This window comes from Pteropus medius, unplaced genomic scaffold (assembly GCF_902729225.1).
Source record: "Pteropus medius unplaced genomic scaffold, Ma_sr-lr_union100, whole genome shotgun sequence".
In the NCBI taxonomy this organism is placed as follows: domain Eukaryota; kingdom Metazoa; phylum Chordata; class Mammalia; order Chiroptera; family Pteropodidae; genus Pteropus; species Pteropus medius.
Window position 1 is genome coordinate 14,406,389 of NW_024349804.1, and position 25,330 is coordinate 14,431,718.

At 50.1% G+C, this 25,330-nt stretch overlaps 1 protein-coding gene across 1 annotated transcript in view; it reads left to right on the top strand.

Moving 5' to 3' along the window:
• POLN (DNA polymerase nu) overlaps window positions 1-25,330 on the top strand; it is an 86,800-nt gene that overhangs the window by 11,903 nt on the left and 49,567 nt on the right. The window contains exons 4-12 of the mRNA XM_039837994.1: window positions 33-527; window positions 2,866-3,062; window positions 5,259-5,371; window positions 8,078-8,235; window positions 10,410-10,478; window positions 11,657-11,717; window positions 12,355-12,419; window positions 21,654-21,737; window positions 22,043-22,138. Coding sequence (XP_039693928.1) covers window positions 33-527; window positions 2,866-3,062; window positions 5,259-5,371; window positions 8,078-8,235; window positions 10,410-10,478; window positions 11,657-11,717; window positions 12,355-12,419; window positions 21,654-21,737; window positions 22,043-22,138 — 1,338 coding nt within the window. The remainder of the gene's footprint in view (window positions 1-32; window positions 528-2,865; window positions 3,063-5,258; window positions 5,372-8,077; window positions 8,236-10,409; window positions 10,479-11,656; window positions 11,718-12,354; window positions 12,420-21,653; window positions 21,738-22,042; window positions 22,139-25,330) is intronic.

Genomic DNA, 25,330 nt, shown 5'->3' on the forward strand with positions numbered 1-25,330 from the left:
ATGCTAAGGAAATATTCTCCATTTTTCTGTAGAATCTTAATTCTTGTATGAGCCAGGCATCAAGAACTTCCATCGGACCCTCTCCTCCGTCCTCCAGGACCAGACTCACAGACCAGCTGCCTACCGACCCCAAACAGAACGTCAGCTCGTGGGCGCCTTCCAGTTGTTTAACTCGCCAGCATAACCAAGAGGCTTCGGTTCCACAGAAAATGGAACATAAAAGAAAACATCTCCTAGAAAAATATATAAATGAAAATAAAGCAAGCATGAGTCTTAAAAGAAAACATATTACCTGTAATAATTCATTAGAGGAAGCAAGTAAACACACGGCGTTGGAAGAAGATGCTGATGAAGTTGAAGACTCCCTACATTCTGGAAATTCCAGAGCATTCAAAAACCATTTTTGTGATATAAGGTATTTGGATGATCTGGAGAAAAGCCAGCTGATTGAAAGGCTCAAACAGGCAGTCACCTTGGTGGTAACTCTGATGTATAAGGATGGTTCAACCCAGCTAAGAGCTGACCAGGTCAGTAAACAGTGTTAGTTTTTGTTTGTTTATTTGTTTTCAGTACCATAAAAGAAACCCATTTTCTTAGTGTCTGATTTTGATAGGAGAGTTAGATATAAGATTTTAATAAGCAGGGTCGAGCCTGGTTAGTACTTGGATGGGAGACCACCTAGGAAGAAGACCAGGGCATAAAAAAATATAAAAAATAAGGGATCGCAAGCTGACAAGTTCCTTGCAATCTGTGAGATCGACCAAGGGTTGCCTCAGCTAAAAAAAAAAAAAAATTTAAGCCTTTTCTTCCCCCCTGGTGGTAAGTGGTTGATAATGCATACATAGTTTTCAGCTTTTTAAAAAACTGCCTAAATGTTTTCCAGAGTGGTCATACCATTTAACATTCCACCAGCAATATACCGGGCTTCCAAAATCGCCACCTCCTTGCCAGTCCTTGTTGTCCATGTTTTTGGTTTTAGCCATTGTAATGTTGGAAGTGGTAGTTCATCGTCCTTTTAAACTGCATTTCCCTAATAACTAATGACATTGAGCATCTTCTCGTGTGCTTATTGGCCATTTGTATATCTTCTTCGGTGAAATGTCTGTTCAGATCTTTTGCTCATTCTTTAATTGGGTTATTTGTGTTATATTTTGGACCCGTAAGGGTTCTTTACGTATTCTGATACAAGTCTGTTGATTTGCAATTCTCCAAATCTGGCTTGTTTTTTCAATTTTTTGATGATGTCTTTTGAAGCACAAAAATTTTTTAATTTGATGGACTTCAATTTATTAATTTTTGTCTTTTATTGCCTGTGCTTTTGTTGCTATACGTAAGAATGCTTTGCCTATCCAAGGCCATGAAGATTTACTATGTTCTCCTAAGCGTTTATAGTTTTAGCTCTTACGTTTAAATCTGTGATCTATTTTGAGTTAAGTTTTGGATATTGTGTGAGACAGGCACAAGGCCACCCTTTTGCATATGGCTGTCTAGTTTTCTCAACACTATTTGTTGAAAAGACTCTTCTTTCCCCATCAAACTGTCTTGATAGTTTTATTGAAAATCAATTGACTATAAATATAAAGGTTTTTTTACAGACTTTCAACTTTTTCTGTTGATAAATATGTGTATCGTCCTGCCAGAACCACACTGTCTTAATTACTTGAGCTTTGTAGCACGTTTTGAAATCAGGAAGTATTAGTCTTCCAGCTTTGTCTTTTTTAAGATCGTGTAGGGTATTCCGGTTCCTTTGTATTTTCATATAAATTTTAGGATCAGTTTGTCAGTTTTTACAAACGTCCAGGTGGGATTTTGATACAAATTATGTTGAATTTATAGATTAATTTTGGGAGCTTTGCCATCTTAACAGTATTGGGATTTCTAATCAACGAATTGGGGGTGTCCTTTCATCTATTTAAAACTTCGATTTCTTTTCGCAGCGTTTCATAGTTTTCAGTGTAGTATACAAATCTCACTTTACCTTTGATTTTTGAAAGACATTCTGCTGGCTAAAAAATTGTAAGTTGATGGTTTTTTCCTTTCAGTGCTTACAGATGATCCTCCACTGTCTTCTAACTCGCTTTATTTCCCACGAGAAGTCTTCTGTCATCCTTATTTTTGTGTCCTTCTAGGTAATGTGTTTCTTTTAAGGTTTTCTCTTTATCACTGGTTTTAAGCAATTTGATCATGATGTGACTTGGTATAGTTTTCTTTGTGTTTCTTGTACTTGGGGGCGGTTATTGATCTTCTGGGTTCTATAGATTAACCTAGGAGAATTGACATTCTTATTTCATTTTTGTAGTCCTTGTGCATGGTGTATGTCTCTGTATTAGGTCTGCTCTTTTTTCTTTTGCCAGTATTTTGTAGTTTTCGGCATACTGAGCATGTACGTGTTTTGTTGATTTCTAAGTATTTCATTTTTGGAATAGTTATTATAAAATGGTAATTTATTTTTTAAACAAGTTCATTTTTACATATTTATTTCTAGTGTATAGAAATACAATTGATTTTAGTGTTTTGATCTTTATCTGCAACTTTGCTAAGTTTTTTCGTAGATTCCTTTGGGTTTTCTACAGATATTTGTGCCATCTGTAAATAAGGACAGTATAATTCTTCCTTTCTGATTGATATGCCTTTTATTTTCCCTTGTTTTATTGCACTGGCTAAGACTTCTATGATGACGTTGGATGGGAAGGAGGCCAGAGTAAGATCATGGATTTGGCTTTTGGCCTTGATGGTCATTAGAAGAGCTGTTCGTTACAAATTTAATTTTAGGCCTTTTCTCTCGGTTATAAAACATGACTATCTTTCTTGAATAAATATGTCATCCATCTTCAGTGATGAAACTTACTTTCACTGTGTGTTCAGACTCCAGAGTCCTCTGTTAAAGGGATCGTGATGTTGCTGCCGAGCCCCCCGGAAGGAGGCTGCGGGCCCCCAGGTGCCTCAGCCCCTGGCGGTGCGCTGACGGGAGGCCTCACTGCCCGTGACTGCTTCATCTACGTAAACACAGAGCGCTCTTGCACATGGGGCCGAGAACAAGAGGCACAGAGTGAATTCGCCAGGTAAGAAGTCTTCACTCATTGCCTTCGATCCTGCTTATGTGTGGGCTTTGCCCTAACGTTCCCCAGGCTCCCATTTTAAACTTTCAGAAGTTTCGAGCGGGCAGTGAAAATTAAATGGATGTAAATGACAGAAACATCTGCAAACACTGGTCCTCTCTCTGCACTCGCCCTCAAAGAGCTTCTGGCACGGCGAAACTTGCTCCAGGATACGAATTTCCATCTCAAGGAGCAGTTGGTGACAAAAGCATCATCCCTGGGCCTGAAAACCTGCTGTGACTGCCAGAGTCCCGGCTGGTTTTCCTCATGGCACACGCTCACTCAGTCGCAGCATTAGAAGTTAGGTCATCCCTGCCTTCGAACAGCAAACTGTCCTCCGTCACCAACATCAGAGCTTCGTCCTGTGCGCACACACGGGTGTCACACCTGGTCCCGCCCTCTTAGGGTCTGAGAACCCTGAGAGGCCCTGCTGTGGGCTGGAGCCGTCCTCGGCTGGTGTTGGCCTAACGGACTTCTGCCTAGAGTCAGGGCGTCCAGTTCTTGTCTGCCCAGCCCCCTGAGCTCAGGGTTAGTCAGCTGCCCCGAGGGAGCTCCTTGGAGCCACTGCGCTGGAGGGAGTTCACGGGGGCTCCGGGCAAGTGGGTGGGGCCGCGCTGACCCTTCCTGCCTAACCGCCTCCCTGGGCCCTGGCTGAGTCTCAGGTCATGGCTGTGTGTGTCCCAATCGACTAATGGAGACCTTCTCCATGCTCGGTTTATCTGAGACACTCGCCTGGGGCCTATGCTACTCGGAGGTGCCCCCCGCAGGGGCCCACATGGTGGCCAGATCCGCCCTTGTGGTTCTTATTATGAACCCTGGACACACTTCAGCAAAAGCAATCAGAGTTTTTGAGGAGCCGCATTTATTATCCACAGATCCTGGAGGGCACACACCATCCCGAGGGCCACACAGCAGGGTTTGTGGGGTGCGGGGAGAGAGAAAGCATGGACCTGGGCCTTTATTCCAGGCTGAGGGCGAGGTGCCAAGGTTTGAAGGTCCAGTCTTCATCGGCTAATGTAAAGCATGAGCGTGGGCATTAGGGCGCGGGAAGGGAAAAGCGGGGTCACTCCAGCAGTCAGTTGTCTTGGTTACACAGGGCTTTCTGAAAGAGGGCCCTTCGTGGCTGGGGGTGGCTTAGAGCCTCGTGTGGTTGGTTTGCTAGTAGCTGTGCCCTACAGCTGGCAACGTGTCTATTCGAGGTGGACGTCTTTAGAAACAGATGCGTGGCAATCAGGAGCTTAGTGCCAGGCACTTACACTACAGTAATTTTAGGTGAGGATGAGACAGTGGCACATAGAGCGCTCGCTTCCCAAGAACCCACAACTTTCTTACACAGATGTCTTCTGAAAGAACAGTGCGCTGTTTCTGTTCTGCGATATCGCGGTATCGCTGACGTTCAGATGGCCCTCTCTGAGTCCCGGGAATTGTATCCTGCTCCGCTTGGTCAGCTCATAGTCACTTCATTAACACGTGCAAAAGCGACCTCCTCTCTTCCCCGAAACCGGCCCCCCGCAGCCTTGGCCATCCGCGTGGCTCGGGCTAGCCCAGCATGAGCCCAGCTCCTAAGTCCCGGCAGCATCTTTTTTCTTTTTTAATTTAAATTAGTTTCAATTATACAGCACATTGGTTAGATGTCTGTATAGTTCATAAAACGATCCCCCCAGTAGCTCCCTCTCTCCCCCGGCCTTCCGTGACCGGCCCCACACCCGGTCTCCCCACCCCCGCAGCTCTCTGGAAGACCCCCTGCACCTGCACTGTCTGGGCCTTCCCTGTTGGCCATGGGAGAGAGTTCAGTATGAGCCGAGGGGAGGATGTTCGGAGGGCGTGCTGGGGGCGGCGGGGGCGGCGTGGACGGGCGCCTGAGCCTGTGTGCTCTGCGCAGGAGTCTGGGGCTTAGTCTGTAAGTCATGGGGCTTTGCCCAGGGTGGGCTCTGAACAGCCACGCGGCCTCGGGCTCATCACTGTCTCTCTGTGTCTCAGCTTCAGCATCTGTAAGATGCAAGTAGTAAGGGATGCCTGACCTCACGTATGCAAGGCTCCTAGAGGAGTGTCGGCTCAGGGCCCTGAGCGGCAGCTGCTGGTGGAGCAGTGCAGATGTCTTCCCAAGGGCCAAAGTTCTGAGCAAATGTCTGAACCAGCACGTTTCTTTTGATCTTCTAGGAATGTGCTGTTGCAATTGCTGACACGTAAATGTCCTGTTATTTGTTTCAATGCGAAGGATTTTGTGAGGACGGTGCTGCAGTTTTTTGGCGACGATGGCTCTTGGAAGCGTGGTAAGTCAGAGCCGGGACCGGAGTGCAGGAGGCCAGCACTTGGGACTGGCGCCCGGAGCGGGGACGGCCTTGCGGGGCTCAGCCCACCACCTGCAGGGTCTGCACTGACTCGGGACTTAGTGTCAGAGCTGAACTGAATTGTTGGACCCCCAGCCAGGGTCGATGGGACTGGAGGAGTGTGGCGTGATGTCAGAGGTGGTGCTAGAAAACAGACACCCATCACCCAGTTTTAACAATTACCAGCTGTGTCCAGTATTTTTTCCTCTATAACGCCCCACGTTTTCACCCCCAGGTTATTTGTAGCAAAGTCCAGGCGTAACATGATTAATCTGTAAATACTTCAACTATATGACTAAAATACGAGGATTTCATTTTTAAGACGATATCATCTCCGCCCCCAAATTCACAATGACCTTTTAGTATCAGGTATCCACTCGGGGCTAGCACTCCCGCAGTCTTGAAATATTTTTGTTTGTTTTTGTTTTTTATAGTTTGTTCGAATTGAGAGCCATACCTGGGATAGGTGTGATATCTTTCTTAAATCTCTTTTAATCTGTATATTCTCTCCTTCTGCCTTATGTCCTTGCAATCGATGTGTCGCGTTGATGGAAGCAGGTGGTTTGTCCTGCGAGGTTCCCCACAGTCTGGATTTGTGACCACACCTGCTTCTTGACATGCTCTTCTCTTAAAGTGTCTGTGTCTCGTAAACTGGCAACCGGATCCTGGGGCTTGATCAGATTCAGGCTGATTTCGGAGGGCAGGGCTGACCCTGACCCTGACCCTGACCCCGACACCACAGCTCTACCCCTAACCCGAAGCGGTGTCGTGTCCTCCTGTGAGGAGGCTCAGTGTCTGGTCATGTATCTTTGTGCTGTTCGGACTCCATCCTGCATGTTGAGTTTCCTTTTCTATCTTTTATATTTACCACTTTATCTAGAATATATTTTTAATCTCTTCATTTCTTTTTTGCTAAAAATATTATTCTTTTCCATTTTCTTTCTTACTTAAGGCATGATCTATTGCGTTATTTGTTTTTGTGTATGGCCAGTTTTTTATTTCTGAAATTTTTTGTTTTATTTTTCTTTACCAAATTCTTTCATTTCTTTGTTCAATTTTCCTTTTTCTAAGTCAATTAATTTCTAAGTCTTTCTAATTCTGATTTATTTTTCATAGATTTATTTAATTTATTTAACTAATTTTTTAATAGATTTATTTAATTTTTTAATTATTTAATTTTTCTTAGGTTGTTCTACATGTTTTATTGGCATTTCTTTTTCAACTACTGGCATTTTCTCCCCAGTGTGGGATTTGCTCTGGCGGGGTCCGTTCATTAGATACAAGAGTTTATAGGGCCTAGCCCCCATTCTAGCACTGTCTGGCTTTCCTCAAGGATTTTCAAAAATACAGGTTGTTAAGAACACTTTATTTTGAAACATTAGAGCTTTGAAAAGGCAAGTAGAAAGAAATCGCCGTCCTGGGTCAGTTAGCATTCCCAGACGGTGCCACGGAAAGTCATGGCCAGCCGCCTGGGTGGCTCGCAGCCAGGATGACTGCCGACTTCCTCTCACCTGGAGTTCCAAACCTGCCAGCGTCAGAGACTTCCCAGGCGCCCAACAAAAAGACATGAAGTTGGCGGCTGGTGACCATAAACCTCTTAGACTGGTGTCAGTGGAAGTTGCCCGAAGGCGAACTCCTGGGCTCTTGTGACGTGCTCCGCGGTTCCAGTCCTGTTCTAAGGCGAACACCTGACTGCATAGCACAGTTCTAAGTGTTAAGGGAGCTTGGAAAGTCAATCGCGTAGGGTTCGGATTTATCAGTCCCCCCATCCTTTTATAACCACCCCCCACAACATGTCCAAAGTACTCTAGTACCAACCTTTCCTCTTTAGCAAATATAATTTTTATTTTTTTAAAAGCACCTTCCCATATGTCTCCCAGATCCACACAGTACTCTTTCCCCTCGGTTTTCAGAAGAGAAATCTAACACTTGGGGGGCAGTGCCCCCCCTCCCCACAGGGATGTCTCACTCTTGCCCTTTTCACACGTCATGATGCAGGACATCTGGCCGGCTCACAGGAAGTCCTCATGGCAGGGCCAGTGCCCAGCATGTCAAGCACCTTGTCCTCGCGCACCCCGCCCGCCCGCCCCGGGACTCGGTGACGAGGACGCCGTGTGCTCCGGAGCAGGGATCCTGGACACCCTTGCGATGCGGGGTCGGGGTGGCCTGGGAGGGCAGCCCAGGGAGAGGCCGGAGGAGGGGAGGCCTTGGGAGGAGTGGAGATGCTGGAAGGGCATCTGGAGGGGGACAGGTGCCTGGGGCAGCGAGGGGCCAGGCGGATGGGGCGCAGGAAGAGAAGGAGGAGGGAGGAGTGGGGGAAAAGGAGAGGAGGCTTGGCAAGAGGCGGCTGGAGGCGTTCTGCAACAGCCTCCAAAAGCCCAAGAGAATCCCGAATTCCCCGTTGATTCCTTTCTGGCTGTGGGGCTGAGTCCCACCAGACTGGCCAGGACCTGGGTTGTGGAGGCCGCTTGTCAGAGCTTGGAAATTCCTCGGTGTTGACAGAGCGTCACTTCGCGCTCAGCCCTGGAACTCGAGGGGGTGGCTCGTAATGCTGTGATTGTTCATCTAAACCTCGAGGACCTCGTCAAAGCGGGGCAAGCACCATTATTCATATTTCCTCGGATGATTAAATGACCTTCTTCTCTTTAGTTGCTGATTTTGTGGGGCTAGACCCCAGAATTGCTGCGTGGCTTATAGATCCTAGTGAGGCCGCACCCTCTTTTGAAGATTTGGTGGCAAAATACCTCGGAAATTCTGTCACTGCCGAAGCGAGCAGCGCGCACGGGAACGCCTCGGGCGACACGGCGGTGAGCTGCTCTGGGTTTGGTTTGTCAGCATCAGCGCGGCCCAGCCGTTCTCCAGACACTGTCCGCTCCGCGGAGCGCCTGGCAGCACAAGGAGCGTTGTGGGCATTCGCTTTGCTCCTTCAGTGCAAATGCTTCACCTTTCACCCCGACATCTCGGGGAGGATGTGGGTAAGGGTGGGGTTTTCTGTTCCTTGGAGAAGCTATTCCCAAGGAATTCTATTCACCGCCCGGCCCTTCAAAATGGACCTGGGGCAGCGACTCGCCTTTTCCTTGAGTGGAGAGCCGCTTGTTCATGAATTCTCCGTGCTGGTGACGTGGCCGCCATGGCAGGGGGCCTGAGCCGGCCACTCTCACTCCTCAGCGCCGCCCCCCCCCCCAGGGAGGCACTGCTGTGAGAAGCAGCAGTCTGGAGACACACAGGTGCCGCCCCACAGCAGGCGCCCGGCGGGGCCAGCAGGGCCCTTGACCACTCTGTTAGGCCTCTCAGAGGTAGAGTACCGTGGAAAGCTCGACTGGGGGAGCAGGTCGGCTGTGGGGTGCGAGCGGAGGGAGCAAGGCCGGCGGCTGTGGGAGCCCTTTGTCCCACAGACCGTCTGTGTCAGGGGCTCACTTGCCCTCTGTGTACGGGGGGCCTGTGGGAGGTCCGGGGTTGTTCCTGGCTCTGAGGAGAAGCAGAACCAGACCTGCAAGAGAGGCAGCTCAAAGTACCCAGGGGACAGGAGCCCACAGGCCCGAGCCAGCATGAGCCATGGCTTTCGTGTTCTGTGTCACTGCTTCCATGTTTGCGCCCTGGAGGGTAGGCGGGGGCGTGAGGTAGCTGTCCTACCCAGATCCCATACTGTCCCCAAGCAAAAGCTGAAATCTCACCCCTGAGAGCAAGAGCTGTCCACCTCAGTGTTATCAGTCCCAGTTTACAGGTGACAGAACTGAGACTCAGGAAGGTCCACGTGTTAATGCACCTGGCCCAAGGTCAAGTTGAGGCTATGATGCAAGACTTGGATTCTGACCAGAAAATCTAGTTTTTTTCTAGCATAACACGTGCATAAGTCGGGTGGGAGTGGCCACAGGGGACAAAGCACCAGCTCAGCGGTGCCCTCTCCCTGACAGCAGCTGCTACGCCCTCCAGCCCCCTGCCCTGGCCTCGGGGTTCCACGGGGAGCTTCACCCAAGGCCTCAGCCACTCCAGCCTCGGAGGGCCTCCCCCTGTACCTCACTGGCCAGCCGTTGTCTGCACGAGGGGGCCGCTAACCTGTGAGATCTGCCTCCCACCCCAAAGGCGTGACTGGCGGAGGCGGGCAGGGTCCTCGATGGAGCAGTGCCCCCCCAAGACCTCTGGGAGGGAGCAGAGATGCGGGCGCCACCACGGGTCCGCGAGCCGACGGGGAGCTCTATCTAGCCCTGTTTAAGTAGGTGCCCCTGGTCAGCTTTGGCCTTCAGGAAGCTCATGCCGGCAGCCAGCCCTGCGGCAGCCTGCCAGGTGGCAGCTGAGAAGGTGACATGGGTGACGTGACTGTGCTCACGGCAGCTCCCACCGAGTCCTTCCCAGGACTGACCAGAAACAAAGGCCAGCCAGCCACAGCCAGCGCCACCTCCCATGCTGCCGGCCTCTGCCAGGGGCCTTTGGCAGAAAGGCTGCGTCTGACGGTCCGAGCCCAGGAGTCCTGTGGCAGAGGGCGGTGCTTGGTGGGAGGTGCTGATGCTGGCTTTGGGGCAGGCTGAGTGGTGGGGGCTCAGCCCACCCACCAGAGACTCAGTGTTTGTGTGGTCCAGGACAGGATGACAGTATGGCACGTGGCCGGGGGTTCCTCCGCTTGCTCCTGGTGGGCGAAGGCTGTGGGAGTCGAGGGGCCAGGTCCACGTCCTCCTGTCCCTACCATGCGTGGTCGTCACACCATGGGCACTGGCTTCCTTGTGGCTCACTACCTGTAGAATGCGGAGAAAAGCAGGTTGGGAGGAGGTGTCAGGCTCCAGGTAGCTTCATCTGCCCAGTACGTTCCACAGCGTGGGAACGCGCCTGCTCGGGGTGTTCGGCAATGCGACAGATGTGTGGTGTCTGCCATGGAAAGACGCGTGCGACCTAGCAGCAAACAGTGCTGTGAGTTGTGTCGCTTCCAAACTGTGGTGATCACTGCCGCCAAGTTTGCCTAATTTTTAATACTTTTGATCTTTTAAAGAATCAGAACATATGCGCGAACCTGAGGACACTCTACAGACTTACAATGGACCTCTGTTCTCAGCTGAAGGCAAGGCATTTCGTTATAACTTCCGGGGAGCGGGCACCTCGCTCACCGGCCGTCGGGGGGCGCCTGTCACTCCATCCGTACTCGCAGGAAGTGACACCCGTGGTGCCTCTGCATGTGCGGGAAATAGCTTTGAGTTCTAGGGCCACGTCAACTGCATCACAGGGTGGTCCAGATGATAAGACCCGGAGTTTTAAAATGTTTTCTAGGGTTGACAACAACTGCAACATTTTTTAGAAGCCTCCAATTCAAATGGAATGTTTCTAGTGCCGCAGCTAACAAAAGCTGAGTTTATTTTAGTTAATGGTGAAATGCTTAGAGTCTCATTAGGAAGCAGAGGGCATTTGCAGAAACAATCGAGAAGAGTTGAATGAAGGGATTCTGTCCAGGGCGAGGGCAGGGATAAGGGAGCCAGCAAAGGATGGAAAAGCCTCTGGGGACAAGCACTGGCTGGCAGCTTTCCCAGCCCTGGGCTCGAAGGGCGAGCCGTTCCCAGGACCCGAGTCGGCAGCAGCCTGCAGGGGGCTGCTGGTCAGGAGCCAGGCCCCCGAAGCTGTGGCCGCGTGGGGAGAGGGAACCCACTTCTCCTGCCGCCCCGAGTGGGCAAAACTGGCCTGAGAGCAGAGAAGGGGCCCAGGTGACGTGGCCTGGAGGGGCAGGTCACGAACGGGAGGGCAGCGGGAGAGCGGAGACCCTGAGAGGGCACGGAAGGTGACCGGGTGCGTGGCGCGCAGCTTCATGGTCCCGGTGGAGGTGACCCGAGGCGAGGGTCTCACTTCTTACCACATTAACCTATAAACCTGCAGAGTCAATGCGAAATCAGTGAAAATTCTAGTCACGTTTTTGGGAATTCTGTAAACTTATTCTGAAATGGAAATGGAAGAGCACAAATCCACAAACACCTAAATCACACTCGAAAATGAGAAAAATTAAAGAAAATTGGTAGTGGGCATGTCCTACCTATTTCTGTGTACCAGGTCTGGCCATTAAATAGGATCCTTGAAGGAAATAGGGGTTTCCCGAGGAAGCGGGGCCGGGAGAGGAGTGGCTGTGGGGCAGGAAGCCCCAGTTCCTGCCTGTGAGGTGCCCTAACTCTAGCTTCACAGAGCGAGGCTGTTCAGCCAAAGGTAGGCAGAAATGATCATTTAAAGGTAACACTGGTTTCTCTTCCTGTGAAACAGGTTTACGGTTTATGGCAACTATTTTGTACTTTGGAGCTTCCTCTGATACCAATTTTGGCAGGTATGTGCAATCATCTTTCTAGAGAATTCTTTGCACTGTTTAGGAAGGGCTGTTTCTCTCAGCTTATTCCAGGGCAAGTAGAGTAGGACGGGGCACTGACGAGCTCGTGGGCCCTTTATTCTCCCTTCTGTAACAGGAGGGGTTGGGCCGCATCCCCCTTGGTGTAGTAGGACTAGAAGTTTCTGGCATCTGGGTCCTAGGGGACGCTCCTGTGCCGTCTGGCTCTGTCGCCGGCCCTAGCCCAGGGGTGATGGCCCATGCTGCTCAGAGCAGCCATCCGGGAGGACGCCTGGATGTGTGAGATGTCAACAGTTGTCCCTGATTCTGGCGTGCTGTCCTTTTCGCCCCCTTCATGGGATCCCTTCAGAGAACTGTGGCGGGGCTCTCCTCCGCCTCTGCCCCGGGCCTGCTGGGGCAGCTCCCCGTCCAGGGTGTCTGGCCACTGTGCGCCCCCGTGCCCACCACCAGCACTGCCGGGCTCCAGTCCGGCCCGAGCAGACACTTGGCCGGGCCGGCTCGCAGCGGGCGCTGTCATCGCCACCCTGACGAGGGCGTGCAGCCCGCTCCCTGCCCCTCGCCCACGGCCTCCACGCGCTGGTGCGGGGTTTTCTTCTCTGCTTTGCTCTTCGGATCACAGTGATGGAGAGCCACACCATTCGGGTGAACGAGGAGGAGATGCAGAGGGCCTCAGCACTTCTCGGGGTACGTTTCTATCGAGACCGGTCGTGTTGTCGGTGCTCTCCTGCGTGACAGGTCGCTTGCCACGGCCAGCCTGGAGCGACCTCCCTTGTCTTTCCCGCCCCTCGCCCTGGACTGGGGCTGAGCTGTCCCTGCCCCTGTCTCTGACTCTTGCTGCAAGCACCTCGCAGGGGAAGCACGTAGAGGAGCATGGCAGCCGCTGCCCTCCCCCCGCCATGGGCGTGTGCACGACTTCGCGGATGCTCGGTGACCCGAGGACTTAGGTTCCCACAGGGACATTGCCCCTTGTAGTCTGGTGAGGGGAATTCATGGATTTCTTGGAGTCTTTAAAAAAGTAAAAACAACACTTCCTAACTGAAAAATAAAAAATACAGAGGAATGCAGAAAGATGCATGAAAAGATGCATTAAAATGTTCCACTTAAGTTATTTTAAAGAAAACTCCGGTACACCCGTCTCCTAGGTGGAAGCGCGGAGCTCCCGGGAGGGCTCGTGCCCTGTGCTCCAGACTCCCTGCCTGCTGGGGGAGGGGCCCCATCCCCACGTGCTGTCCTCGTACGTTTACGCTTTGCTTCACTTACCCGCTTCAGCGCCGAGGCGTAGCGTCTCGCTTTCCTTTCCGACCGTAAGTTGACAGCTGTGCCTGAGCTCGTTCACTCGGCCTGTGTCTTACCCCACCTATGTGGCGGCGTCACTCGGTGCCATAGTCCTCCACGGCACCACCCCGTCGCCCTGCTGAGAGGCATCTGGGTTGTTGCAGTCTGCAGTTGTTACGGCCCACACCGCGCCCTCGAGCATGTGGCCAGGACCTGAGCATGCGCTTCTCTGGGGGCCGGGCAGGGTGGGGCTGCCGGCCGGTGGGGGCACGGTGGTGGCACTGCTCAGCCGACTTGTTTTCCGAGGGCGCACCTGCCAGCACTGCACATGGGGTCCTGTCACTGCGCACCCTCACCCTCACCGGCCATCACACTTTTAATAGCAGCCACGTTGGCGAGGGCGTAATGCTTTCGCGTTATGAGTTTGGCTTCCAGTTTCCTGGTTCCGAAGGAGGTCGAATAGCTTCTCATCACGCTTGCCTGCGAGAGGTTTCTCTTCTGCTCACGTTTTTTACCCATCTTTATATGGAGGGCTTCATCTTTCTCTTTGATCTGTAGGACACCTGACACACTCTGGTTCCAAGCCTGTTACGTATTCCTCCTCCCTCTCCATCTTACCTTTTTCTGCTCCCATGATGGTGAACAGAGGTTCTTAATTTTTAACGTAGTGTAATTTATCAGTCTTTTTCTTTATGCTTAGTGCTTTTTGCATCTGTTTAAGAAGTTTTTCTTTCACACTCACGGAGTATTCTCATGTGTTATATTTGAAAGCTATTTTCATTAGCCTTTGCATTTAGGTTTATAATCCATCTGGAAATGATTTTTTTCTTTTTATGTACTTTTTCATTAAGAAAAACTATATGCAATGAACGGTGCAAATCTTTTTTATTTATTGTGGTAAAATACACTTAATGTAAAATTTACCAGCTTCGTCATTTCTGACTGCACAGCTCAGTGGTATTAAGCATGCTCACACGTGTGCAGCCGTCAGCACCAGCCATCGAGATAGAACTTTTCATCTTGCAAAACTGAAACGCCATACTCATTGAATAATAACAACTCCCCATTCCCCCCTTTCCTTAACGGGGGTCCCCCGAGCTCCTGGCAACCACCACTGTATTTTATGTCTCTATAATTTTGACTACTCTAACTACTTCATATATGTGAAATCATACAGTCTGTCTTTTTGTGACTGGCTCGTTACACTGGGCACGGTGTCCTCAGGGTTCATCCATGGTGTGGCCTGTGGCAGTTTCCTTCCGCTGTGAGGCTGGGCAGTTCTCTGTCGTGTGTGTATGCCGCCTTTGCTTATCCGTTCATCTTTCGATGGATCCACACAACTTGTGTTGCTTCCATATTTCAGCTGTTGTGAATAATACTGCTGTGAAACGGGTGTACAGACATCTCTTTGAGATCCTGCTTTCAATTCTTTTGAATATATACCCAGAAGTGAATTACTGGATTTTATGGTAATTATCATTTTAATTTTGGGGGGAACCACCGTACTTTTTCCGTACTTTTTCCATAGCAGCTGCACCGTTTTACGTTCCCACCAACAGTGCACAAGAGTTCCGATTTCCCTACATCCCGCCAGCACTTGTTGTTTGTGTTTTGGTAATGGCCGTCCTAATGGGTGTGAGGTGCTATCTCGTGGTTTTGATCTGCATTTCACTAACGATTTGTAATGCTGAGAACTTTTTCATGTGATTATCGGCCGTTTGTTTATCTTCTTTGGGAAAATATCCTTTCAATTTTTGCCCATGTTCTAATTGGGTCGTTTATTTTTTTCTTACTGAGTTTTAGGAGTTCTTTCTCTGTGTATTCTGGATATTAATCCTTTATCAAATATATGATTCGTAAATATTTTCTCCCATTCTGTGGGTCGCCTTTTTACTCTGTTGATAGTGTCTTTTGTTGCACAAAATTTTTAAATTTTCATAAAATCTAACTTTTCTATTTTTTCTTTGTTGCCTGTGTCTTTGGTAGCATATCTGAGGAATCGTTGCCAAATTCAGTGTCATAAACAGTTTGTCCTGTGTTTTCTTCTAAGGGTTTTGCTTTAGCTCTTACATTTAGGTCCTTGACCCGCTTTGAGTTAACTTTGCATGTGGCGTTAGGTAAAGGTCCAGCTTCACTCTTGCGTGCGGATGTTCAGTTTTCCCAGGACCATTTGTTGAAAAGACTGTCTGTCCTTCCCCCACGGAACGGGCTTGGCGCCCTTGTCAGAAATCATCTAACCGTATACGCAAGGGTTTCTTTCTGGGCTCACTGTCTGTTCCCTTGGTCTGTATGTCTGTCTTTATGTCAGCGCCATGCTGTTTTGACAACCGTAGCTTTGTAGTGAGTTTTGAAATCAGGACATGTGAGTCCTCCAGTTTTATTCTTCTTTCTCAGGGTTATTTTGGATACTTGGTGTCCCTTGAGATTATGAATTTTAAGATGGGTTTTTCTATTTCTGAAAAAAATATCTTTGGGATTTCAATAGAGACTGCATTGAATCTGTTGGTCACTTTGAGTAGTGTTGACATCTTGGTATATTAAGTCTTCCAGTCCACAAACATGAGATGCGTTTTTGTTGATTTGTGTCTTTAGATTTCTTTTAGCAGCGTTTGTGGTGTTTATTGTACAGGTCTTCCACCTTCTTGGCCAAGTTAATTCCGAAGTGCAGACACACCTTGTCTTATTGCTCTTCACTTTCTCGTGCTTCACAGATGCTGCATTTTTACAAATGGAAGGTTGGTGGCAATCCCGCCTTGAGCAAGTCTGTCGATGCCATTTTTCTGGTAGTATTTACTCACTTCATATCTCTATGTCATATTTTAGTAATTCAAGCAAAATATCAACCTTTTTCGTTATTATGATATTTGTCATGGTGACTTGTGATTAGTGATCTTTGATGTTGCTGTTGTAATTGTTTTGGGGTGCCAGGAACTGTGTCCATATAAGGCAGCAAAGTTAATAGATAAAGGTTGTGTGTGTTCCGACTGTTCCACCAACCGGTCGTTCCCACATCTCCCTGCCTCTCCTCGGGCCTTCCTGTCCACTAAGACACAACAATATTGAAATCGGGCCAGTAAATAACCCTACAATGGCCTCTGAGTGTTCAAATGAAGAGAAGAGTTGCACGTCTCTCGCTTGAAATCGGAAGCTGGAAGTGCTTAGTTCCGGCAACGAAGGCACGTCGAAACTCGAGGTGGGCCAAAGCTAGGCCTCGCGCACCGCACACGCAGGCAGGACGTGAATGCAAAGACAAGTTCCGGAAGGAAACTAAGAGTGCTGTTCCAGCGAACACGTGAGCGAGAAGGTGAAGCAGCGTCCCGCTGACGTGGTCTGGATGGAAGATCGGGTCCAGGGCTCTTCTGTGATGGGGGATTTTTGATTACTGATTCAGTCTCCTTCCTGGTTACAGGAATATTAAGATTCTCTCTTCCTTTACGATTTCCTTGGCTCTTACTTGGAGTTTATTGAGTGCGAATGTTTATGTCTTTCATCAAGTTTGAGAAGTTTTCAGCCATTGTATCTTTAAATATTCTTGCTGCCCCCTTTTCTCTCTCTTCTCCATCCGGGATTCCCACAGCGCGTACACTGCTCCGCTTTATGGTGTCCACAGGTCCCTTAGGTCCTGTTTACTTTTCTTTGATTTTTTTCTGTTCCTCAGCTTCAGTAATTTCCATTGTTCTCTCTTATAGTTCACTGTTTCTTTCTTCCTCCTGCCCAAGTCTGCCTTCGAATCTCTCTGAGGAGTACTTTGTTTCAATTATTGTACTTTTCCGCTCTGGAATTTCTTTTTGGTTTCCTTTTACTTTTTCTGTCTCTTTACTGATATTTCCATTTTATTCACATATCATTTTCTCGACTCTCTTCCCATCTTCCTTTAGTTCTTTGAGCATCTTTAAGACAGTTTTTTTTAAAGTCCTTGTCTATTAGATCTCCCATTGGGTCTTTTTCAAGGATAGTTTCTATTGATTTTTTTCCATCAAATATGCCATACTTTTCCTATTTTTTTTTTGGTGGTTTGGTTTGGTTTTTGTTGTTGTTTTGGTAGCCTTGTGATTTTTTGCTGGGTACTGGACATTTGAATCTAATAATGTCATATCTCTGGAAATCAGATTCTCCCCCTTCCCCAGGGTTTGCTCAGTGTGTGTGTTATTTTTGTTCATTGTTTTTCTTTATTTGTTTACTCTAGGTGGTCTCCGTGTCGAGGACCACCACCCGAGGAGTAAACTTTTAAGATCTTCTCAGGTCTTTTCTGAGATGTTCCCTGGGCACGCACCGTCACTTTCTAGTTTTCCTTGTATGTGCAGTTGTTTTTGAACGTCCTTGTCTTAAATGTTTCGCTTCCAAAAGGGAAGAAGGGGAAGAATTAAGGGGGAGTGGAGAGAAAGGGTGCCAGCCGTTTTCACCCTCTGGAAGTCACTTCAGCTGGGAGGGGCGGGGCTTGCAACAAGCGGGGAGCGACAACAATGACGCTCCCTACCTGTTTGTCTGCATGTCTGTTGTTAGAAGCAGCTGTCGCCCACCAGCTCGCAGATCCCTGATGTTTGCAGGAAAGGCCCTCTTTGCCCACCCTGGTCCCTGCGAACTGCACGTAGGCTTCTCCAGGACCACGTGCGCAGCCGCCCGCCCCGTGGCTGGAGTGGGGGATGGCAGCTGCTGCTTAGCTGAAACGCATCAAAATTAACCTGCGATTTACCCTCCACGGCTTCCCCTGAAGTTGCAAGCCTTCCACAGACTCCGGAGTCCCCGAATGATTTCATCAGACAGGTTGTGCCTGCGATGGCCGTCCGGGTGGGAGACGCGTCTCACCTCCCAGGTGCTGCCGCCTCTTTCATGTTCCCAGTATCCCCTTGGTGCACATCTTAAGTGTACGGCTTGGTGTATGTTTACATACGCGCACATCCATGTAACCTACACCCAGATTAAGATCTAGAATATTTCCAGTACCTAGAATGCTCCTTCCTGATTCCTTCCAGTCTGTACCCCAGAGATACGGTTAATCTGACCCTGTCCCCAGAGATTCTGAGCTTCCTGTAGATGGGCCCACACAATGTGGGCTCTTTGGTTCCGGCTCCTTCTGTGCACTTGCTGCCTGTGGGGTCTACCCGTCTGGCTGCATGTAGCAGAAGTGCATTCCAGTAAAACTGCCGCATCGCGCCCACTGTAAGCGTGTGCCATCACTTCTTTATGTCCCCTGCCGTCGGTGCTGTGATCGTGGCAGTCTTGAAGGTTCGCCTGCGTGACCTGCGCTGGGCGTGGGTGCTGCTGTCTCTTGGCTTTATAAACAGAAGTAGAATTCCACAGGGTGTGCCCGTAGCGGGCCACAGGGTGGGCCGGTGCTCGCCCGTAGCGGGTGCTTCCAGCACCTCTCAGGCTGGCGGTGACGTTCTCCAGGCCCGTCCGCCACGTCCTCACCGCCAGAGTCTCCGCGGCAGGGCCTTTCACTCAGCCTTCCGGCGGTCGGCAGCTGTCTCGCCGAGGGTTGAATTTGCATTTCCCTCATGAGTAAGAATATCGAGCACCTTTCGTATGCTTCATGGTATTTTGGACATGTTCTTTTGTAATACAATTTTTCAACTGCTTTACCCACTTTAAAGTTTATGTTAACTGGTTTTTTTTTTTATCGATTTGTAGGAATTCTTTACATATTCTGTGTGTGAGTCCTTTGCAATGTACATTGGAAATGCTTTCTCCAGTTTGGGTTTGGCAAACAGTGGTCTGTGGGCCAGATCCATCCTGTGGCCTGCAAGTTAAGGGTGTTTGTTACAATTTTTTAAAAAGGAACAACTAAAAATAGAGGATATATGACAGAGACTATGTGTGGCCCATAGAGCCTGGCGGGGCTGTGTCTGTGGCTTGTCTTTTCACTCTCTTAATAGCTGTGTCTTTTCACGAACAGAATCTTCATTTTAATGAAGTCCAGTGAGCCATTTTTTAAATGTTTAAGAACTTTCGTGTGTTAAGAGTAAAGATATTCTCCTGTGTTTTCTTCTATAAGCTGTATTATTTTAAACCTATCATCTGTTTCAAATTAATTTTTCTATATGGTATAAAGTACCGTTCAGATTTTTTCCCAAATGGATTTCCATTTATTTCGGCATCATTTATTAAAAACGCCATCATCTCCCCCACTGAATTACAGCCCCCCCCTTACCCAGCTTCGCTTTCTGCGGTTTCACTTACCTGAGGTTAATCAGGGTTTGGAAATATGAAATGGAAGATCTCAGAAATAAACAACTCATAGGTTTTAAATTGCACACTGCCTGCGTATTGTGATGAAATCTTATGCTGTCCCACCTGGGACAAGAATTGTCCCTTTGTCCAGCAGCATATCCATGCTGTGCACCTGCCTGTTAGTCACTTAGTAGCCGTCTCAATGATCAGATTAACTGTCACAGAATCTCCGTGCTTGTGTTCAACTCACCCTTATTTTACTTGGTAATGGCCCAAAGGCACAGGCGTAGTGATGCTGGCGGTTAGGGCACAAGGCAGAGAAGCCTGAGCACTTCCCCTGAGACGAGAGGGCGTGGGGAGAGAGAGTGCAGTCACAACTTGCCTTACAGTCTCTTGTTATCACTGCTCTGTTTATTATTAATTATTGTTAATCTCCTACTGCGCCTAATTTATACATGGGTCTGCACATGTATAAATTAGAGACACAGTATCTGTAGGGTGTGATGCCGTCCGCAGTGTCAGGCCTCCCCTGGGGGTCTTGGGACATGTCCCCCATGCATAAGGGGGACCGCCGTAGTGTCTGTCACGAGTCAGGTCACTGTGTGTGTGTGTGTGGCTCTTTCCGGGACTCTGTTCTGTGGCACAGGTTCATTCACCTGTCCTTGGGCTCGGTCTCCCTGGCTCAGTTGCTGTCGCTGTGTGACGTGTCTCTGGATACCCCGTGGTCACCTTCCATCTTCGTTCTCCTTCCCCGTGGAATGGGCTATTCTCGGTTCTTTGTACTTTTGTATAAAATTGTGTGACCTGCTCTTCAGAAAATTGCTGGGATTTTTACTGTGTTTTTAATGCTTATGGAAAAAGGCTAACATGCAGACTAGAGAACTCCTATCAAAAAAAAAGCCAGTTAGCACAATTTTTAAAAAAAATTTACTGAAAGATGTTTAAACCTGTACCCCCGAGGCCACGAGGCCACGAGGCCAGCACCAGCACCCACACCCAGCTGAGTCCCGCTGCCTTGCCGACCCGCAGAACCGTGAATGTGCAGTGCGGTTGTGCTGGAGCTGTGTGTCTGTGGCACTGGGTGACCACTGCCACCTGGGCCCGCTTCCCCTGGGAACGGGGCACGTTCGGTCTGTCCCGCGGCATGATGAGGCCGCCGGCCTGGCTGCTGCTCTGCAGTTTTCCGTTTCTGCTCTGAAGAGGTGCTAATGTTTTGTTTCGTCTGAAACTGTGTTTTTCTCCGTCCACACTTCCCGTTACTGCTGTGTGCTTAAACGCAGGGAACGCGTTGCTTTGCGAGCTTACTGGGCCGTTTTAACTGGAAGCTCATGTTCTCATAATTCTTTGAGACCAAGTAATTTGTTACTGAATTTTTTGTGACCTAAGGCATGACTTATTCCTGAAGGAATCCATTATCTCTCCGTTAATGCTTTTCCCCTTATTTTTCTTCCTATCATTTGTTTCTTTAACTACAGAGTTTGGGCATACTTTAACTGAGATGGTTGTTTCTGGATTCTTCTTTTTGCCCAGATACTATTTTTTTGTGTTATATTTGTCCTGCTCCTAGTGTCTCTGGTCCGTATTTGTAAACTACTTGCAGAATTTCAGCCTAAAGGCAGTTCTGGTCTGATAGAGACTCTGTTCTCTTTCCTTTCATAATTATTTTCCTAAAGTCCCGGCCTTCGAGGTGGGGACTAGACTTATGGGGGTGGGTCACTTTGTTAGCTATATAAGTGTCTAACCACTGTGCTGTACACCCAAAACTAATATAATACTGAATGTCAACTATAATTTAAAAGTAAAAAATTAAATAAAGTCGGTCGGTCAGCCAGTCAGCCCTGGCCTCTTTCTGCTTTTCTCCTGACTGCAACAGTTGCGAGGGGTTTGTAAATTCCCCACCCGTGCCCTGCGCTGCCCAGCACTGTCCCCATCGGCTGCTTCGTAACGTGTTTAGTTTTTCTCCTGGCCCAGCCATGCCTCAGCCCGCCAGCCCAGGCCGTGGCCCGGTCTCGGTTGGTGTGGCTGTCCACACCACAGAGCGTTGTCGCTGGTGGCCCCCGGGGCTGCTCCCCCTGTCAGAGGAAGGCCTCCACCGCCCTCGGTCACCATGCAGCCAGGTCCTGAGTCTTCTGCCTCGGGGGACTTGGGGCGTCTCGATGTTCACAGTGCGATGCTCGGTCCCCCTTCCTGTCATGATATTGCTGGAAAATCCATTCTTTCCCTCCCTCATTTTGGTGAATTATTGACTATTTTTGCTTCTTTCGGTTTGCTTCCTTAGGTTTGCGGAATAGTGATCCTATGAGCCTCAGTGTTCCAGCATGAGTCAAAATGTGTGTTTTTTAATGTCAATTTTGGTAAATTATAGGTTATTTTTTATTCTTATAAGAGCTTTTGCTGGGAATTGTTTGACGAACAAATAAAACCATCTTAAATTGTGACAGATGCTGACGAGTTTATGTCTGTCACATTCAGTCTCGTCTCAAGGAGCTGGAGCAAGAAGCCCACTTTGTTGCAGGAGAAGAGTTTCTCATAAGGAGCAGTAATCAGCTCCGAGAGGTAAAGCTACGTTTCGGTGCTTTTATAAAATACGCTGCTTATTCAGGGGCTAAAGGGAGATTTAGTCCGACTCTATAAATATTTTATGTTGGCTGTCTGAAGAGTGTGTAAGTTGGTCGTGTTCTCTCACACGGAGATTCATGACTTCAACGCCTTTAACTCCAAGAAATTCCTAAATCAAAGTCTAAGCATTTTGCGGTGTGAAGTCGGCGTCTCCTCTGGCCGGCGGCCTTCACCCTGCTGTGGTGACACTAGCTCTCTCTCACCTCTGGGACCCTCTCATGTGTGCAATCCTTCTGTTGAAGGTCCTCTTCGGCAAGCTGAAGCTGCACCTGCTGAGTCCAGGAGAGACCCTTCCCAGAACGGGGCTGCGGAGACCCCCATCCACGTCCGAGGCCGTGGTAAGGCCAGAATGTCCCTTTCTTTTTGAAGCGGTGGTGTGTCTACACCACGTGTGAGCCGGCTCTCTGTGGCCTACACCACGGAGCCGTTCAGCTTGATTGTCGCCCCCACCCCGAGGCTCCCCTCCTGGTTATGACCCAAAGAGAAGGAAGCAGACAGTAGTTTCCAGAAGCAACCAGTTGGCTCGATTTTCTACAAAGAAGACTTTGGTGGAATTTTGCTCTGAAAACCAAATTCTTCACAATCCAGTCACAGCCTCTCTGTTTTATGCCCCCACAAGAGACTGGAAATGGAAAGGTCACCAGTCTGCCCCTGTCCCCACTGTCATTTTAGAAAACTTTAGCTCCCCTTCTCTTGGGAGAGAGACATTTTATAAAAGACAGGGAGTAGGGAGCGTCTGCTGGAGCAGAGTGGCTGGGCACGGCAGCCACTCAGAGTCCGGCCGGACGCCCGGAAGCAGCGGAGCAGGGCTCAGTGGATGGGGCTCAAGTCCCTCTGGTGACAATGGCTGTGGGCGCCCCGGTCTGTGCTTTCTGTGCCTCGTCCGGCACTGGACACTGTCACCCTCCTTCCAGACTGCCCCGTGCGTGTTGTCTCCAGCATGCCACTTTCTGCTCGTCTCAGCCCTGGCGGAGCCCCTCTGCTGGCTGTCCCACCCCTGGCCTTCAGGTGGCCCAGGCGGCCATTCCTGAGTGACTCTCGGACAGCCGCGGAATGATGCTCCTTCACTGCAGGGCCCTGAATCCGGCCTCACTTCCACCTCAGGGAGCGGTCTGTCCTGTTCCGTGTCCTTGGGAGCCCGTGGTGGCGGGAGCGAGGGCCGCGGGCTGCCACCACACCCACCCTCACAGCCCGGGCCATGTTCCCGGACCACTCCGTTCCTCGGTTTCCCGATCTGTAGAGGAAGGGAGATGATAGTAGTTTTCCTACTAGGACCTTGTGAGGATTCAGTGTGTGTGCGTGTGTGTGTGCAAAACAGTACTTAGGACCGTGCCTGACCCATAAGCTCTCAGAAACCAATAAGAATTGGCTCCTGTTAGCTTCTTCATCCGGAAACCTCGGCGTCATGGCTGATTTCCTTTCGGCCTCACCCCTCAGCAAGTCTTACGTTCTCTGCCTACAAAGCATGTCTCGAGTTGCCTGCTTCCCTCTGCCTTCAGTCACTGCTTTTGCGTCCTCCGCCTAGGCCCTTCCAGAGCCTTCTACGCCTCCTCCTGTCTGCTCCCCGCACTCCTGCTTCTTACCCGTCACCTCCGGGGCAGCGTGGTCCTCTGAAGCTCTGGAACATCATGTTGCCCCCGTGACTTAGACCTCCAGTGGCTTCCTGTGACACTTAGAATAAAACCAGGCCATCGGGCGTGTCCCCAGGCCCGTGGGCCGGCCCTGCCCCATCTCAGGCCACAGACTCTGCCCCCAGACCATGCCAGGCTGGCTTCTGATGGTCAGCTCCCACGCTGCCATCAGAAAAACCTCCTCTGGTCACGCGGGCAGCAGTAAGGCCTCTGGTCGCAACCCATTTCTTCACCCCGGTTCGGTTTCTGCACACAGCTCGCCATCACGGGCGGTCACCCCGCTTCCTTGCCTGTGTGTTCCCCGAGAAGGGAGGCTGCAGGGAGCAAGGCCCCCGCTGACTCGTTCGCTGCATCCGGAACAGACGGCCCACGGCTGGCACCTGGGGCTGAACGACCCCTGTTGCTTGTTCACGGAGCGCAGGGCAGCAGAGCACAGGCCCTGCCTGCTGCGGAGACTCATGTGGATCTCAGCGCCCGTGTCCCACGCGGCAGCGTGTCCGCAGTCCCGGCGCCGGTGGCAACCTGGAGAGCCGCGCCCGAGCAGGGGTCTCGGGCTGATGATTCTCTGTCCCAGCACCAGCACCAGCACCAGTGTTGCCCTTCCCTTCCTGCCTTAGCTCCTCGAGACAACCAGCGACACCGGAAGGGAAGACCGACTCTCCTCTGGCGGCCCCTGCTCTCCGGTGGGCAGAATTAAGACAGCGACAATTTTTTTCACAAAGACACGATTGACATAAATCGTATTAGCTTCACTTTCCTATTTAACTAAACAAGTCCTACTCTCCTGTGCTTTTAAAAAAGATGAACTTTTACCAGGCAGCACATGTGTGGTTCTGAATTCAAAATTAGGCCTTCTCTCTACATCCCTCGGCCCCTGGCCCCCTTCCCCAGGGAAGGCTGTGGACCCCAGCGGGGATGGGCAGCCTGAGACGTTCAAGTGAGGGTGCAGCTGTGGCCTTAGCTATGGTTTTATTAGACTTTACTTTTTGGAGCAGTTTTGGGGTCACAGCACAATTAAGCAGAAGCTAGAGACGTCTCAGGCACCCCTGTCTCCTCGCGTACACCGCGCTGGCCTCCCCACTGTCACCGTCTCCCCCCAGATGGTACAGTCCCTGAGCCTACGTTGACACGTCGTCATCACCCACAGTGTTGCACGAGGGGTCCCTCTTGGTGCTGTGCGTCCGCGGGTTTGGACCGGTGCGTAATGTCGCGTACCCACGGGTCCAGGCGCCCACGGAGCGGTTGCGCTGCCCTAAGTTCCCCGCGCTCCACCTGCTCACCCCCACCCGCCCCAACCCGGCAACCGCTGACCTTTGCGCATTCTTTTCTAGAATGTCACGGAGTTAGAATCACACAATATGTAGCCTTTTCAGATTGGCGTCTGTCACCTAGTAATGTGCGTTTAAGGTTTCTCCACATCTTTTCATGGCTTGAGAGCTCATTTATTTTTAGCTCCGAATAATGGTCCACTGTCTGCATGGACCACGGTGTATTTGCCATTCATCTACTGTAGGACGTCTTGGTTGCTTCCAACTTGTAGTGCTTCTGAGTAAAGCTGCAGTCAACATCTGTGCACAGATTTTCGTGTGGGCGTCAGTTTTTAACCCTTTGGGCTAAGTATCAAGGAGCGGGGTTGCTGCATCGTGTGGCGAGAGTGTGCTGAGTTTTGTCAGAAGCCCTCAGACGGTCTCCCCAGTGGCTGCACCACTTGGCGTTCCCACCGGTGAGGAGCGCGTGCTCCTGTGCTCCACGTCCCTGGCCCGCAAGTCATGGCATGAGGGGCCTGCGTCCCGGCCGTGCTCACAGGTGGTGGTGTGTCTTAAAGCTGGCTGGCTAGGGCATGGAGGAGACACACCAGCAGGCTGTCACTGTGTGGGGACCAATGTCTCAGTAGTCCAA